Raw genomic sequence first — 16,823 nt, 5'->3', positions numbered from 1 at the left:
TTCCCCGAATTAGCGTATGCAAAAAACCTCTTGGGATTCCTGTTTATGTTATCTGCTAGTCTTTGCTCCAACTCTCTTTTCTGAATCCGTACCAAATACTTAAATTTACGCCTTGCCTCACAATATTGGAGCCTATCTGCACTGTGACCAGTTTCTCTAAACCTATGAAAAGCAGCTTGCTTGTAATTTAGAGCGTCTTTAGTTTCCTTGGAGAACCACATTAGCCAAATTTTAGTGTTGACACCCTTTCTCCTAAAAGAAACATAATCCCCAACCGTTTTCGCTAGCTTTTCCTTAAATTCTGCCCACTGAAGATTCACATCGCTATTGTCCAATCCAGAAGAAAAAACTGCTTTCAAACTCTGCCTAAGTGCCACAAAATCAGTATTTCTGAAATTGGGCACAAACCTAAAATTCTCTACTTTGTGCGTATCAAATTTAATCCCAAACCTAATACTGTTGTGGTCACTTTCTCCAATATGTTCCCCTACACATAACCCCTGAACAGAACCTTCCATATCACAGAAAACTAGATCCAAAATCACGTCCTGTCGAGTACCCTGAGTTACAATTTGATCTAAAAAACAGTCACCAATTACTTTCAAAAATTCCTCTTCTCTGCTATTACTATGGTAAAAATTATTCCAATCAATTCCTGGAAAATTAAAATCTCCCATTATAATGACTGACCCCTTGCTTGAAATGTCACTAATAATACTAAACATCTGTTCATCTTGACCCTGGCTTAAGTTGGGTGCCCTATAAATGTTCCCTAAACGTAGCTTATTTCCCTTATTGCTCATCAACTCCAGCCAAATCATATCAATCTCATTAGGTTTATCATTAATTACCAATTCATTGCAAGTTAAAGTGTCTCTGACATAAAATAAAACCCCACCACCTCTTTTACCTACTCTATCTTGTCTAAACAATTATACCCAGCAATAGATAATAAATCATCATCACTTTTGGTATCCCATGTCTCGGTAATTCCAATAATATCCAACCTCTCACCTATAATTATGCTTTTCAATTCTTCCATCTTGTTCCTAATACTACGAGCATTTGTATAAAAAACCTTAAGTAAGCCCATCTTACTTTTATTTAATGCTGCACGATTATTTGAATCCCAGCTGTTAAAATCTTTTCTCTTATTAGCCACCCTATTTCCGTTTCTACTAAAATCCAAATAGTTAATATAATACCCTTTCGAATTCTGCTCCTTAAACCATGCCCCCCATTCCAACTTAGTTTTTTGATTCTGAAGCCTCTAAAACCAAACCACTAACCATTTTGACCCCTGTAGAGCTCAGATGCAGGCCATCCCTAGCAATCCAATCATGTTTACATTTACTCCACACATCAATAAACCTGATACTACGTTTAACGCAAATTTCCTTGAGTACCAGGTTCATACACCTAGCCCGTTGGTTTAACCAACTCCTATGCACTCCATACCTGGGGAGCAAACCAACCACTTGGACATTTGCCGAACAGTTGGTTGCTTTGTCCAACAGGGAATCCCATTCCTTTGTAAACTCATCGTTGTTACTATGGCCTACATTGTTAGTTCCCACCCACAAAGTAACTACATCCTCTTTATTAAATACCCCCTTCTTTTCAGCAACCCTATTTACATCTCTCACCCGAGCCCCTGACAAACAACATCTAGCCACCTTACGTCTAACTCTGCCTATTGAGTTTCCCACCTCACGCACCATTGAATCTCCCAAAATTATACCCTTAGTTTCCCAATCTGTCACCTCAGCAATAGCTTTCCCCTTTACCTCTGGAATTTTCCCACTATCTAACACACAGCTAATGCCCACCTCCTTTTTACTAACTTCTTCCTTTACCTCTGGAATATTCCCACTATCTAACACACAGCTAATGCCCACCTCCTTATTACTAACTTCCCCCTTTCCCTCTGGAGTGTTTACCCCATCTACAATCCTACAGCCTAATGCTAACTCACCCTCCAAAGAAAGCATCCTAACTCTGATTTCTGAGAGTTCAACACAGTTAGTGCAAATGAAATCCTTCTCAGACTCATCCTTCCCCTTAAACAAGCAGAACATCTGACATAGGTCACAAGAAATCCACTTGTCCCCTTTACCACTTTTAACCTCCTTCATTATGCATATAACCCCCATTCTAGCTCAAAATGATACACTTAAAAGTCAATACAAAAATGCAAAATTGAAGAAATAAAACTAATTATTAGAATTAGAAAGCATTGGAAGAAAAAGGTACAAAAATTACAAAATCCTTAGACAAGCAGTAAATTAAAATAAACAAGTTACACACTTAACAGAGCACTCAGGCTTAACAACAAGAGATCAGCACATTTTAGGCTTAGCTACAAAGAATAGAAAAACACTTTAAGAAAGCAAGTAAATCAAAAATAAGACTTAAAAGCACAAAAATACTTAATTATATGATAAAATACAATAAAAATACTGAAATTAAAGCAGTAAAATAAACAATTACATTAAAAAATCACTTATCTCAGGAGCAGCAAAATATCACCCCAGCAACACTAGCGCCCTCTACCGGCGATCCCCTTAAAATGATACTTTGATAAAATGACTACGACTCCATTTTGATAAAATGACTAATTAAAATCAAATGTATTCTATATTTTTAATGGTGAAATTGAATTCTTAAAAAGCAAAGTAAGCGATGAGTAGTTTCATACGTAATGATTGCATTTAAGTTCATGGTTTTAAGCAATGAAGAAAGTATTCTGTTTTTGATTGGTTTACGTTAAATACTGCATTTATCTTTGCTAATAATAAAGCTGAAAGTCCATGCCTCTGGATGTCTGTTATGTGCATAGCGCCTAGACCGTTCTGCCGATTTTCATGAAATTAGGCACAAAATTAGTTCATAGTATTGGGGTGAGAACATCGAAGTGATTTTTTGAAAATTTGATTTCGTTCTTTTTTTATTCCAATTTTTTTTAAAGCCACCATTGATGAATTTAATTCCTCGGAAGCAATACCAAGCAAATTACCATTACATGGACGAGCAAATTAACATAGCATGTTAGCGAAAATCATCCTGGGATGTGCCAGTTGCGCCAATCGCCGATCCTGCGCCAAAATGCTCCAAAAGACCGCCAAATGGACTTTTCTGCGCCAAAATCGTACAAACTTGCGCCAAAAGTGCAATTTTGCATTTATTGTTGCAGTTCCTTCCGTATAATTGGCAATTTCTGAAAAATATCATCAAGTTTATGCATTTGGAGCTTGTTTTTACGAATTTTTTTGACTTGGGCCCGATTTTTTGCGCATTTCAAAATCCGATTGCATCTGCTTTTGAAAAACTCTATTATTTTAATTTTTTATGTAATTATGTTCCTTTAACTTGAAAAATTTTGTGTTGATCATTATTTTCAATCTTTCTTATCTTTTGTTTTCAGAAAATGAGGACATGTAAGTTCGTCTTCTTGTCACGCCCACTCGAAAATATCAAATCCAGTTGCATCCAAATTGATTTAAGCGAAAATCATCTGTAAAAATTATTATTGTTCACCAGTTTTAATCTTGGGTTTCCTTCTGTTTTGGGACAGAAAATTCATCTTTAATTTTGGTTGGTGACACTTAAGATAGCAAAAATTGAGAATTCTAATGCTCTGGTAATGAACATACAAACATATCAAGTTTCTCAGATTCAGGCACTTTCTCCATATTCTTAGTTTGTCTTAAAATTTTTATTTTTTTTTCTTTTCTCACATTTTTCATATATTTTTCATGTGTATTTTAAAATTCCTTTTCTTATGACATCATTTCACAAAATCATTTTTTTCATCATAATTTCATTATTAATTTTGTGATTAAATATCAAACAGTGAAAAATAAAAAGTATTAATGTTGCCTTTGCTTGATCTTCCGATTTGTTAATCAAGTAGTTCAGTAGATAAACATATATGCCGAAATAATAATAATAATAACAGTAATAAGGTCAAATATAAGTAAATAACTTACACATACCAAAAAAGAAAGAAAGAAAGCAAAATATTAATTAATATCCCTTTAAACTCACTTGTAACTTGTTGAAATAAAGTTTTTAAATTTAACCATTCTTTTTTGCTTTTTTTAAAAATAAGTTTTTGAGTTAATGTATATATATATATATCTTATGTTGTTTAAATGTATATATGAATATGAAAGCAAAAAATTTTAAAAAAAAAGTATCAAAGCACTATAACTTAAATGTGCACTTAAAGCAGTGATGTATAAGTCACAGATGTTTCTGTGTGTGAAATATATCAGGGCTCGAAAATTATATTGTCCAACGTTTCCAGGGCTTGTAAAAATTTCGATCAGTAATGAATCTTTTACCCTTTCATGCCCGGCTGGCCATGCAATTATTATAATTTTTTAATTAAGTATTGGAAATATTATTTACAACTTATTATGTACTATTTATTTCAACTTTTTTTTAATGTTTTATATTGAAATAATTCTTGATTCAGATATAAAACTTTTAAATTAGTTTTTTGTCTGATTAATGCTATGTGACAAATTCAAATATTTCTGTTACAATAAAATAAAAATCCTGAGCATGTAAAAATTTTATTCGATTATGTATTTTTTTAGACAAATATGCTCGGTGGGGCATGTCAAATTTCAAAGATTTTTCCAGCCCTGAAATATACACAGTTGCTCTAAATTGATGCAAAATTTAAATGTTTGCTGCTGCAAGCTGCTCCAAGTTAGCAATTTTACTGTTCAAGGCTGCTCCAAATTAGCAATTTTCCTGCTCCGAAGATTGCTCGAAAAACGAGTTTTATTCGGCACATCCCTGATCATCCATTATTTTTAAATATACAGGCGAACCAAATGACCTTTTAAATTTCTACTACAAGCAAAGACGTGCAGGTACCTCTAGTGTATAGTAAAAGCTGATATATTCAGCATTCAAGTAACCGAAACTTCTGCCAACAGTCCTCTTATCCGCAAAACTCTTCTTTCCTCTGTTTAAAAACAGAGTAGAAAAACTAAAATTTCCGTGATAAAAACAGCCCTGGTTTTCATCTCTTTACGTGTTTATCTCTTCAAAAAGAAAGAAACAAACAATCAGGGACATTATTTAACAAGGTTTATTGAGCTGGTTATCTGATAAATTTCATATAAATCCTTTGAATTAGGGAGCAAAAAACCTTTTTATTTTCTTAAAGATTTTTGTGATAATTCAATTAGTCATTTTTGTATAAACTTGTAAAAAATATTCAAATGAAATGCAATGAACAAATAAGGCAACTTTCTCCCGAGTTAATCCATGGGATTTTTTTATGAGATAATGTCGAAAATCATTGAGTGGGGTTAGACAAAAATTTGATTTAAGAGTTTAAAGGTGCTGCATTATCAAAGGATCACATGTTGAATAATTGTTATTCAACAATACATAACTTTTTAGTGATTCTGTATCCATAATAAGCATTGATTTTTGACGATCCTTCTGAACTCAGGAGTGAACTGTGTTACATCAAGCATGATCATGTTAAAGCTACTACCTCCAGACTACCATGTTGTAGTATTTTTGGTGGGTGAATGCAGCAAATTTGTAATCCTGACTTAACGGGTGTTCCAGGGGTTAACACAGGGGAGAAGCAAGGGCATTAATATCCCAATTACTTAGGGATTCAGTCTATTTATATCTTACAAAACAATTATATGTTGAAAAAGAAATTCATTATAGTGTAAAAAAAAATCATGAAAATGCTACATTTTTCCTATTACAGAATAAGTGATGCCGCTGATGCTATTAAGTTGTTATCTATTTTGAATCCTGAAATAAGCCTGGCTCAAGATGGAGGAAATGTAGAAATTGTGCAGGTAAAAAAATAATAAAAAAAAATTTAGTATGTGTATTTTAAATGTTTATCAACTCAAATGTAAAAAAAGAAAAAGTAAGAAAGGAATTGCTTTAAAATGCATGATGCATTTAGTATAGTACTAAACACTTCTGCTTTAAATTGCTGATTTCAACTTGCTGTGCCAATTAAGAGTAGATTATATGCAGTCAGGCTTAAAAGCACCTCTATATTTCCAATATTTCCTCAATTTGGCAGGTATTCTTCTATGTTTCTTACATACTCCCATGTATTTTTTACATCTACTGTTAGCTGTTATCCAAATCTGCAAAATACATTCCTCTTCAAAACATTCACGAAAGATATATTATAATTTAACTCGCTAGGTGTTGTTCTATGCAGAAAATGAGTTATAAATTTCATTGTTTTACATATGCTAAAATACAGCATATAGATAATGCCAAAAGAGGGAAAATCCATCATTATTCAAACACACAAAAACCAAAAAATCTAGCTATTCTAGCAACATCATCAAAATATGTAAATAAATAAAAAACAGACCAAGTTTAACATTTGTTCCCAATGATTGGAAAATATCAGCAACTAGTGAGATTTCTGCTTCTGGCTCTAAAAAGTGGAACATGAAAGAAGAGGATAAAGTGAAATATGATATGATCATGGGATCCTAAAAGTTAACAAATCTGACTACAGTTTTAATTCCTGTGACAGTATCAATGACATTTTCATACTTACCTTTAGTGACAAGTCCAATCTTTGTCCAATCAATTTAAAGATTGTCCAATCTTTTTCAAAGGATCTTGCTAAAGTTGAGTATGAAATTAAGCAGCCTTCAGCCATAGTTCCATAATGAACTTGCTAATGGTTCTAAATTTAACCAGCAAACTATGCATTTGTTCTACATGCTTTCATAGTTTCACTGAATAGGGAAGAGAAATGAGTGCGATATTTGTGGAACAAGTAAAACATAATAATACGCAAACAAGGAAAATGCATTGTAAGATTTTTCTGAGTTAGCAATCTTGTAAATCTGGAAATTTCTCTGATATGGAAAAGTCCAGGAATTTGCTTATTGGTCAAGAACATTTTTGCAAGAGACCACTAAGACCTACAAGTGAAATATTGACTGAATTTTTAAAAAAAATTCTCATGATCAATTAAAGAAAATTTGGCAAAAGTTCTGATTTGGTTAGTTAAAGCTATTGCAAGTATTTTGGCAGTATGTGCTGCTCTTTATTGATGGAACGTCACTAATGTGTTATATTTGTTCAAATAGTTTTGGTGAAAAAATAACTTTTTAAAATTAAAAATATACATATTGAGCAAGCAAATGTTTCCTGAAAATTGCTATAAATACCAAATTTCTTTGAATGCAAATGTGTTAATACACATATTAAATATTATAGTATTGTATTTAGCATTTGCTTTTGGTGTATCATTCTTTTTGTTACAAACAGTCAACAAAGATAAATATAACAAACAAATGTATATATATAGTCACCTCAGAGCAACAGTAAGATATCTAATCCCAGAAATAACACTAAGATATCTTGTTGTTGCTCTGAGGTGACAATATATATATATATATATATATATATATATATATATATATATTTCCGAAAATATTTAGCTCTTAAGATGGTAAACAAATAATGCTTGTTGAAATAAAATTTACTCAACTAAGTACTTTGGCAAACATTCAGAAAAAGTTGTAAAGTAGAAATCTTGCTCAGCTTTTATTATAGCTTTTACATTTTTTCCCTCTCATAAGTTTGTGATTCCTTCCACACGTATAAACTTAGAGTTCAGACTTTCCTCCTTATGAAAATGTTCTAGAAAATCACAGAGACAAAGACCAAAAATTTGTAAAAGTTTCGTTTGCCTACTTCTGACAGGATTTAATATAGCCAGCTAATGCTCACAAGACATGCCCAGAAAACCACCCGTCCATTGAGACTTGTATGAATTGCTTGCAATTTCATTAGCTTTAAATAATGTGCTGCAGTATCAGTGAAGCCTTAGCTCTTGATCTGGTTCTAGATCAAAGTGGTACACTAGCAGGAACTGTTGCATTTTGTTGTGCATCTGATTTATCCCTTGCTATACAGGATATGTCACAATGCCCTCTGGGATTTGGAAGGCTTATTAAAACAAACATATTACCTATACAGCAAAAAAATTGACTTTACTGTAAAAATAAACTACTTTCTAAAAGTTTGACCTTTGAATGTTAACCTTTCATAATACAGCAGATAACAAGTCTGAAGCCCAATTTTTGTTTGCATATCACGATCAATGGAGCAAATGTGATACTGATCTTTTGGCATAAAACTGGTAAACCACGAGGCACATGGAGTCAAACACACAATATTCGATGTACTCCTATAAAAAAAAAACTCCACTGTCAAATAATGGTTGGTGCCTCATCTCTTTCGAAAAATTAACGATCATTGATTGTGGCATGTTACAGCGAGTGAAATTAGAATTAAACTTGAGACTTTGTCTGTCGCATTACGAAAGGTACAGACATTGAACATTTGAGAAACAAAACTTGTCGTATCTCTTTCTCTAGTAAAGTATGTTTGTTTTATTAAGCCTTCCAAACCCCAAAAGGAATTGTGAAATGCCCTGTATATATCGCTAAATTAGTATCAAGGGCTCCCATATAGGGGGCAAGAGGGGGCTCGAGCCCCCTCCCCTTAAAAATTAAAACTTTCTTGCTTTCAGTGCTTTTTTCTTTGCAAAAATGTAAAAACATTTGTTCTCCAGCCATTAATGAATAAGTAATTAACAATGTCAAATTTTAATGACTCTAATCTGTCCCGAAATCTGTTTCCATGGGGAAAAAATCCTGCTAAACCATGTTTAAAATATCTGAGATCCCTCTTACAATTTTGTATATGGGCGCTCTTGATTAGTACGTGTTTCAAAAATATTTCATTCCTTTGCAAAATTTCTACATTTAATAGTTGAATAGAGATTATAAATTATGAAAAATGTTTATCTTTATATAATATTTTTGCTTTTAGAATTTTATAAAAACTATTGCTATACAGAAGTCTGATTTGGAGCTGGCATTGCAATCCTTTTTGGAAGCAGACGCAAAACTGTCTCAAGATCAAGTTTCATTATAATGTTCTTATATCATAGCTTTCTATCACACTGTAGAATAAAATATTATAAATAATTTGAGGTTTTTCAGTAAATTTTAAATTTCCTCAATGGTTTAATTATTATTATTATTTTTTTTTGTAAAGTAATTGACTTTCAGTTTATGTATTTAGGACTTATTCAGTATTAATTATATCAGTATTAGTGACTTATTTTTAATATAAAAATAATTATGCTGTGATTTGTTAACTCTCAAATACATATAACATACTTTTTCCATTAAGAGCTAGATTCATTGATGCAACAAACTTATATATTTCTGATATTGTGTTTGAGAAGTTGGATTTTTTTTTCTCAACATGAAAATTCTATGACATCCTGATTTTGTTACCATTCATACATATTCTAAATTCATAAAAGAACAACAAGTAAGTAAATTATATACATAAAACACTTTTATTAAACATTTTAAACAAAACAATTCATCAAATATTTTATGAGATCACACAAATGTATAATTTAAATAAGAGAATCATGGCTCATTACACCTTTATTGTTATGAAGTCATAATTATTCCAAAATATTTGTTAAAGGAACATTATTAAATGGGTTGTATAGTTACAATAACAATTAAAATATGAACTAGACGATATGTTTTTAAAACTTTACATCACAATTAAAATAAATATATAGCAGTAAGGCATATTTGACATATAAAAGCTGCCATTATTGATTGTATCCTTAGCAATTGTGAAGAAATCCTGATTCATATTGAGCTCAGAACCCAATTCTGGATTCTTGTCTGGTAGTTGCGTTCGCAAACCTCAACCGGTCAATTCAACCGGAACCGCAGCGTTCTATGAGAGTACTGGTTAATTGGTTGCTACTAATGTTGTTTTATTAGCCTGACCAGTTGATCTACCAGTCGACTGCATTTTAAGCTGGTTGATTGACCACATGACATTTTTGATTCATAATAAGTATTTTTCACCTGCGTGTCATTCATCTGCGCAAGTAACTGGTGATCAACCAAAGGTGTTTGATGAAGCATTGGTTGGTAACAACCGGTTAGTAACTGCTGACGTCATTAGCTGTCATGTGATCAGCCGACCGGTAGCTACTGGTCAAGGTATGTGAACGCAACCTTTGTGAATAGAAAAGCAAACTATAAATTTATCTTAGGAAGGAAACCCTTAATGTGTTTTAAATGTTTTCTGCTATGCAAAATAAAAAGGTTTCCCTGGATGTTTTCAAATTTAGTTGCAAAAGGATGGAAGATATACTTTGAGTACATAGACATGTGGCATTCAAATGTCTTAAATTTAATACTATTTAATGATCTACAGTTGTAGGAGTCTGAATTTCAAAATAAAATGTACATATATCACAAAATTAAGCAAAGACTTTTTTGCAGACTTAAACCTTCAAATATTTAACTATGGCATTACACTTTTTGCAGTGAGCAAAATTGTAACATGACAGCTCTCTTTAACAGTATTTCACTACAATACAAATCTATCACAAATAAATTCAAAATAGTCTCCAAGGTACTAGTCATCATTTTATAGTTCTTTAAATACTTTCCAAAAAAAATAATAATTTTTTTTTTTTGACTTATCTCGGGCATGTTTAGCAATGCTAAACAACCCCCATGAATCCAAATATCTGCAAAAAATCCAAGAACAGCAATGGGTCACTAAGGACCTCGTCCTTCGTAAAGCCCAAACAAGATAGAATGTGCTCAAGTGAAACCTCTCCAGCAGAGCACCAGTGACACTCCGGAAAAGTCTTGATATTCCCAGAGAATCTAAGAGCTTTTGTGTGGCCACTCAGGAATCTCGAATATGTTGTCTGGAGGAGTCTACCCTTGAGTCTAAAGGACTCACCAGGACATTTTGCAAAATACCAGGCGTGTCTGGGAGGTGTTTTTAATTGGCGATTGAGCTCCATTTTTGAAATTGTGGAGATCTCACTGAAAGTAAGATCTCCACAAGGGCTCACACCCTCTGCAGCAGCAGATCTAGCCAAAAGTCAGCCCTTTCATTACCCTCGACTCCAACGTGGGAAGGGATCCATAATAATAAATAAATAATAATAATAAGTACAAATCACTATTCACATGAGTTAAACCCTACAATTGAAATTATTCAATAATGTCTTTCAAATACAAAAAGGATTACAAATTCATCACTAAAACTGCAAAAAGCTTACATTACATTGAATTTATGCCGTGAACTTTGATGGAAGATTAATGGCGATGAAATTTTTAAATTTGTGATTACATTAACAATGAGGCATGGAACCAAATTATTTTTTAAATATTTAATGCATTTTATGCTTGATTCATCTGTTGGGTGAGCAATAAAGGGAAGATCATCAAAAGTAAAATTATATAACCTTTTGCAGTAAGATTAAGTTTTTAATTTGAAAAGTGAAACTTAGATCCAGGGTTTTCAAACTGGGTGACACGGCACATTAAGGTGTCGTAGGAATAGGAGAGGGGTGCCGCAAAATGTCCATGGTATTGATACATAGACGTAACTCTTTAATTCAAACTGATTAGGTCCGGGGAGAGTTCGGATTATCAAATCATTCAGATTACAGAACATATTATGCTTTGCACATGACTGTAAATAACAATAACTAAAATGTGGCTAAAATGGTGCATAAATGTTACAAAAGGAGAAAAAAGTAAAATATTGTTTATTTATTTTATAGTAAATGAAAAATTACGGTAACCGGGTCGCGTTGGTGTATTTTTTCAAAAGCTGCCAAATTTGACACCTACGATTCAATGTAAACAAAGTACTACAATGTAAACAAAAGAAATCATCTAATGAGAGTTGACCCAAAGACAAGGGCAGAGCTTCGGATTGCTCAAACTATCACCAAAGATATTTCACACCTAGGTAACTACAACTGTTTATTAACCATTTTTTTCCTCTGATTGCAACCGTAAAGAAAAAAAAACATCAAAATTCTTTTTTCCTTTTTAAAATATTGCAAAATATGGAAAGAATCAAATGATTAAGCCTATTTTTTTTATAGAACAATTTTTTTTCTCGTACTTTGAAATAAAGTTTGAAGAAAAGACAAATGAGAGGGTTAAACTTTCTATCAACATATTTAATTTCCTAAGGAACATTAAAATGAAGCATAAATTTTTACCGAAATTTAACAACAGTAAAAGTTGGATAGAACATGACATTAGTCTGAAATAATCTGAGAAAAAGTCATTAAAAGTATTTATTGTTTAATTAAGACTTTAAACGATCTATTTATTAAGTTAAATCACATCACATATCCATTCAGAGAATGTTATCATAACTAAAATTATAATTCTAACTTACTGAATAAGTGATTACGATAATTAATACATTTTAAATTTAAGATAAAACAATAAAACATGAAGGAAATAACTTACTGCGAACACATTCCAAAAACGTATCCAAAAGGTATGAATAACTTATTTTTAAATCTATAACTTAAAAGAGTTAAAACTGACAAACATTTCGCGATGTAAAATTTCATAAAATGTTTCAAAGATCTAAAAATTGAAAAAACACAATATGTTGCCAATTTTCAGAAAAAAATTACCTTTGAGAAAATTAAAAATATTATTCTGTGGAATTAAAAAAAAGAAAGATTTATTGGACAAATAAATTACAATTTTGTAAAGGTGAATTCTGAAATGGCTGATTGGCCAAACAAATAGCAAATCAGCTTTGGTGTAAGGTTACCAAAATTGCTCCGTCGCCAAGGTAAGGTAGCGGGTTTCCAGAATGAAATATTGATTGCTGCGACCCGGTTAACCGTAATTCTACCATAAAGAGCATTAGAAATAGTAGAAAAAAATTCTGTCAATAAGCGCACAGTACTGTAATACTGTGCATAATTGTGCAGCTATTCGAAAGTCTTAAAATTTGAAAAAGCTAGGACTGAGCAGTACCCGCGTTTAAAATAAGTGGTCTTTTGTCACATTTTGCGACCAAAAATTGTTTTGAAGCCTAGATTTTCTATCCTAGGCGCCAAATTTGGCACTTAAAATTTTGGATTCCATTAAAACGTTTCTTAACTAGTTGCGATTGTAATTCACGTTTGTCTTAAAGGATTAATTATTGGATATAATTTAAAAATACAATCAATTTTATCTTTATAAAAACTATCACATCGGTGGCATTCGGGTTGCTGGGGTTTGCATAAAAGAGATTCAACTCTACAATGTAATAATAAATTAGTATAAGCAATAAAGTATGTAGAAAATTGTTTTAAAAGCACAGACTAACAAAACTTTGATTTTAAAATAGCTTAATTGTGGCATGAATAAATACAATAATAAAAGCAATATTTTGTAATTTCTAGGTTTCATCATAAAAGATTTTTTCCAAAATTCAAAAAGGCATGAAATGTTAAGATTAAATCACAGTCTGGAATGGTCTAGCTCAAACAAAATTTTAAAATTATACTTTACGTATATATTTCTAGTTCAAATCACTACATTATTAAAGTAGTCATTCTAAATACCAAGAAACATCAAAAACGTTCAAGATATTCTCTTTAAATAAAATTATCAGAAACCACTTAAATCAAGTTTTAGCTAACTCTACTGATTGGTAATTTAATATAGGGTATTTTCACTAAAAATGCAGTTGAGAAAATCATACATAGTTAAATGAGCAATCTCTCTAAACCACAACCCTTAAATCAATAAAATATTTCAGATGCAAAAAGAAAAAAAACCCTAGGAGAAGTTTTAAGTAGTAGCTGAAATATCAATAATGATAACTTTGAAAACAAATTAAATTATCTTTCACAAATCATCATTTATTTTCTACTCATCACGAACTATAATATACTCTACCCTTTTGCTAAGTTTTTGTTTCACATTTGCTCCCTTATAGTTTAAGTTTGATTGATTTTTAAAACCACACTACTACATTTTTTTATTTTTTACTAATAACTAAATTTGTAGGAGAGGGTGAGCCACAATGAGACATTGTAAATTCAAAAATTAATTCAATTCTGACAGCCACCACTACCTAGGAGGAGTAACAATAACCAAAATGCTTCCCAGAATTCCTAGTTTCATGATGTTCTATGCTTTTGTTTTGTAGAAAAAAATTAGTTACTGTTTGGACACACTGAAAGTTATTTGGATAATTTCTTGCATCTATCATATTCTTGAAAAACTTCAACAATTAAGCTAAGTGTTGTAGTTTATGTTGTTACTGACACTTTAATCTTCTATTATTCAGCTATATTATTTTTAACTTATGTTTTATTTTAATGACATAAAGCAAAAATCTTTATTTTGTTGTTTGGACCACAATGAGACAAATGTGTTTTGCCACAATGAGCCATCTCATTGCGGCCCAAACAGCAGTAAGCAGGTGTAAAATACTTATCTACTTCTTGTTTTAGTTTACAAAAAAGAAATTTAACAACAAAAAATAGGCTTCATTTAAAAATATTTATATTTTAACTAATTATTACAAGTGAACTTTTTATTTTACTACACAGTTTTCACATTAAAAAAAAAAAAAAAACTAGAAACCAGTTAAGTGTCGATAAGGTTGCCAAACATGGAATTTATTTCAAAGCACTTTATAATTATAATTAATCTTTATACATAAATGGCTACTTCTGTAGGTATGTATGTATGTCCAGGGTAATCTTCAAAACTACTGGACCAATTTCAACTATTTTTTTCACCATAGATTGTTACTTTATCGGGGAGCTACTCAGGCTATAATTTATTCCTTCAAAACTTAGTTTAAAAACGTTATGATGGAAAACAGTAAATGTCATTTAATTTCCCCATTAAATGGTTAAATATAAAACCCATTGTTACAAAAATTCTTTGCCTAACAACAGCAATATTAAAAATAATCATAATGAAAATTTTGAATCAAGGCTTCTCCGGAGTAAACATGAGTTAAAAGTCATTTAAACATTTGGAAACTCTACTTTTTGCACACTTTGGGAAACACATTCGCAACTCCAACAAACTATAGGGGGCGCTGCAGTCACTGTCTAATGGCAGATGAAAAAACTAAAACAAACGCACGCTGTAACGTATAAATTGCTTCTAAACTTAGGAAATGAGAGAAATTTTTGTTTGCATGCATGATTTTTTGTTCTTTATTCATTTGAAAAGATTTTTCGAAGTCTTTTGGTTATTCTGACCTATGTAGAAAGAGATTAGAAACCAAAAAGTATTACGAAAGTAAAAAATTAATTCAGAACACACAGTAAGTTGTTCTGAAGCAGCCATTTTCATGATGTTGAATTCAGAATTCATAAATTTTTGGTTCGATTTGAACAGCATTTTCATTTTGTACCATTTTTTCTATACATTAGTACATATTATGTCCAGTTTCGTGACATTTACGGCATTTGTTGACATTTTTGTCACATAGTGCACATACGTGACAGACTGTCAAGAGTAACATTAAACACTAGATAATTTATTTCTATGACTATATGATTGGATATCAAAAGAAATCATCATGCATTTAATTCATTCGTTATGGAAATGATTTAAGTGATATGCGAAATCTTGTCAAGATACATTATTCTTTCACACAATTTTAAAACCATAACCCTATAAACAGATTTTTGGTGAAACTCTTCCACCGATAATGACAGCTTTTGCAGAGCAATAAAGTTAAGTTGGCGTGATATTTTAGCGATAAAAATTCCAAACTTTTATTTTTTATTGTTCAAATTCTTAACGTTCTTTCTGGATTTTTCAATCTGTTCTGCGATAAATATTTTCAAGAAAATTTATTTGCATACTGTCCATTTCAGTTGGATGCTGTAATAACAAAGGTTATTTAAATCATTTATGTGGAATTAGGTTAAGGAAATGAGTAATTTTTCAGCATGGCCCTAGTGTTCAGTCAATGTTGTTAAGTCCGCTTTTTTTCATCGAATTGAAAAACTAATATTTATTCAAATTCACTCAGAACAAGATAAATAAAATGTGTACTCACAGTTTATATCAGATATTTTTGATGTTACGCTGTTGCGAATGGCGATTCCAAATCATGAATTACGCAAATAAAAAAATAAAAAAAAACACATAACAAACTGTTTTGCCCAAAATGAACACGTGGAACGCAATGTTTTAGTTTTTTCGGCAGTTTTGTAAAGATCCACAAGGTAGCGTATTCGAGCTCTGGAGTTGCGAATAGTAGAGAGCTTTTTTTTTTCTTTTTGGGCGAGTGTACTATTTAATTAAATAAAGCACATGGTTTTTTTTAGTGATCTTTGTTTTTGTTAGTTCATATTTTGGAAATTCTTCAGATTTTTATATGCTTCAATTCGTTCTTTCATTTCTGAATGAATACTCGTTCGTTATTTATACTTATTGTTATTTTACTTTTATGGATAAGGAAGAAGCTTGATTTTTAATCACGTCAAAAGCGGTGTGTTTTGAGTTCTTTTAGTTAAAACAGAAAATGAAAAGAAGTAGCGATTGTTTCTCAGTTATTACTGACCCAGGCAACGCCGGGTATTTTTGCTAGTATTTTTATAAAATAGTTCTAAAGCATACAGTGCCTGAAGAGTTTTAACTCCTCTTAAAACAAATTCATTTATATAGATAACAATATTTCGAATATTATCATCCAAGATTTCCTGGGAAAACTGCCTCAGCCAGATATTCATTTAGAAGGGAGAGTGCTTATAATGCAATTTCCAGGGTGTATTAATACTGTTGAAAAACACTAAAATTTAAGATTTGTTTATTTTTTGTTTAAATACTGTACTTAATTGTTTAAATGCTGTTGCAACAGCATTTCAACATTTCAGTACAGAATACTTTTCATCAAATTTATAAAGCCTCATAACTTTTTTTTTTCTAATATTA

General features: G+C 31.4%; 1 protein-coding gene across 1 annotated transcript in view; it reads left to right on the top strand.

Moving 5' to 3' along the window:
- The window catches only part of LOC129224473 (28S ribosomal protein S22, mitochondrial-like), a 36,784-nt gene extending 27,735 nt beyond the window's left edge, over positions 1-9,049 (top strand). The window contains exons 7-8 of the mRNA XM_054858926.1: positions 5,750-5,843; positions 8,869-9,049. Of these exons, the coding sequence (XP_054714901.1) occupies positions 5,750-5,843; positions 8,869-8,973 (199 nt within the window). The 3' untranslated portion in view covers positions 8,974-9,049. The remainder of the gene's footprint in view (positions 1-5,749; positions 5,844-8,868) is intronic.
- Positions 9,050-16,823: the final 7,774 nt, after the last annotated feature.

Source organism: Uloborus diversus, chromosome 6 (genome assembly GCF_026930045.1).
Source record: "Uloborus diversus isolate 005 chromosome 6, Udiv.v.3.1, whole genome shotgun sequence".
NCBI lineage: Eukaryota > Metazoa > Arthropoda > Arachnida > Araneae > Uloboridae > Uloborus > Uloborus diversus.
The sequence above is the reverse complement of the archived record's forward strand: the minus strand, read 5'-3'. Positions and strand labels throughout refer to the sequence as shown.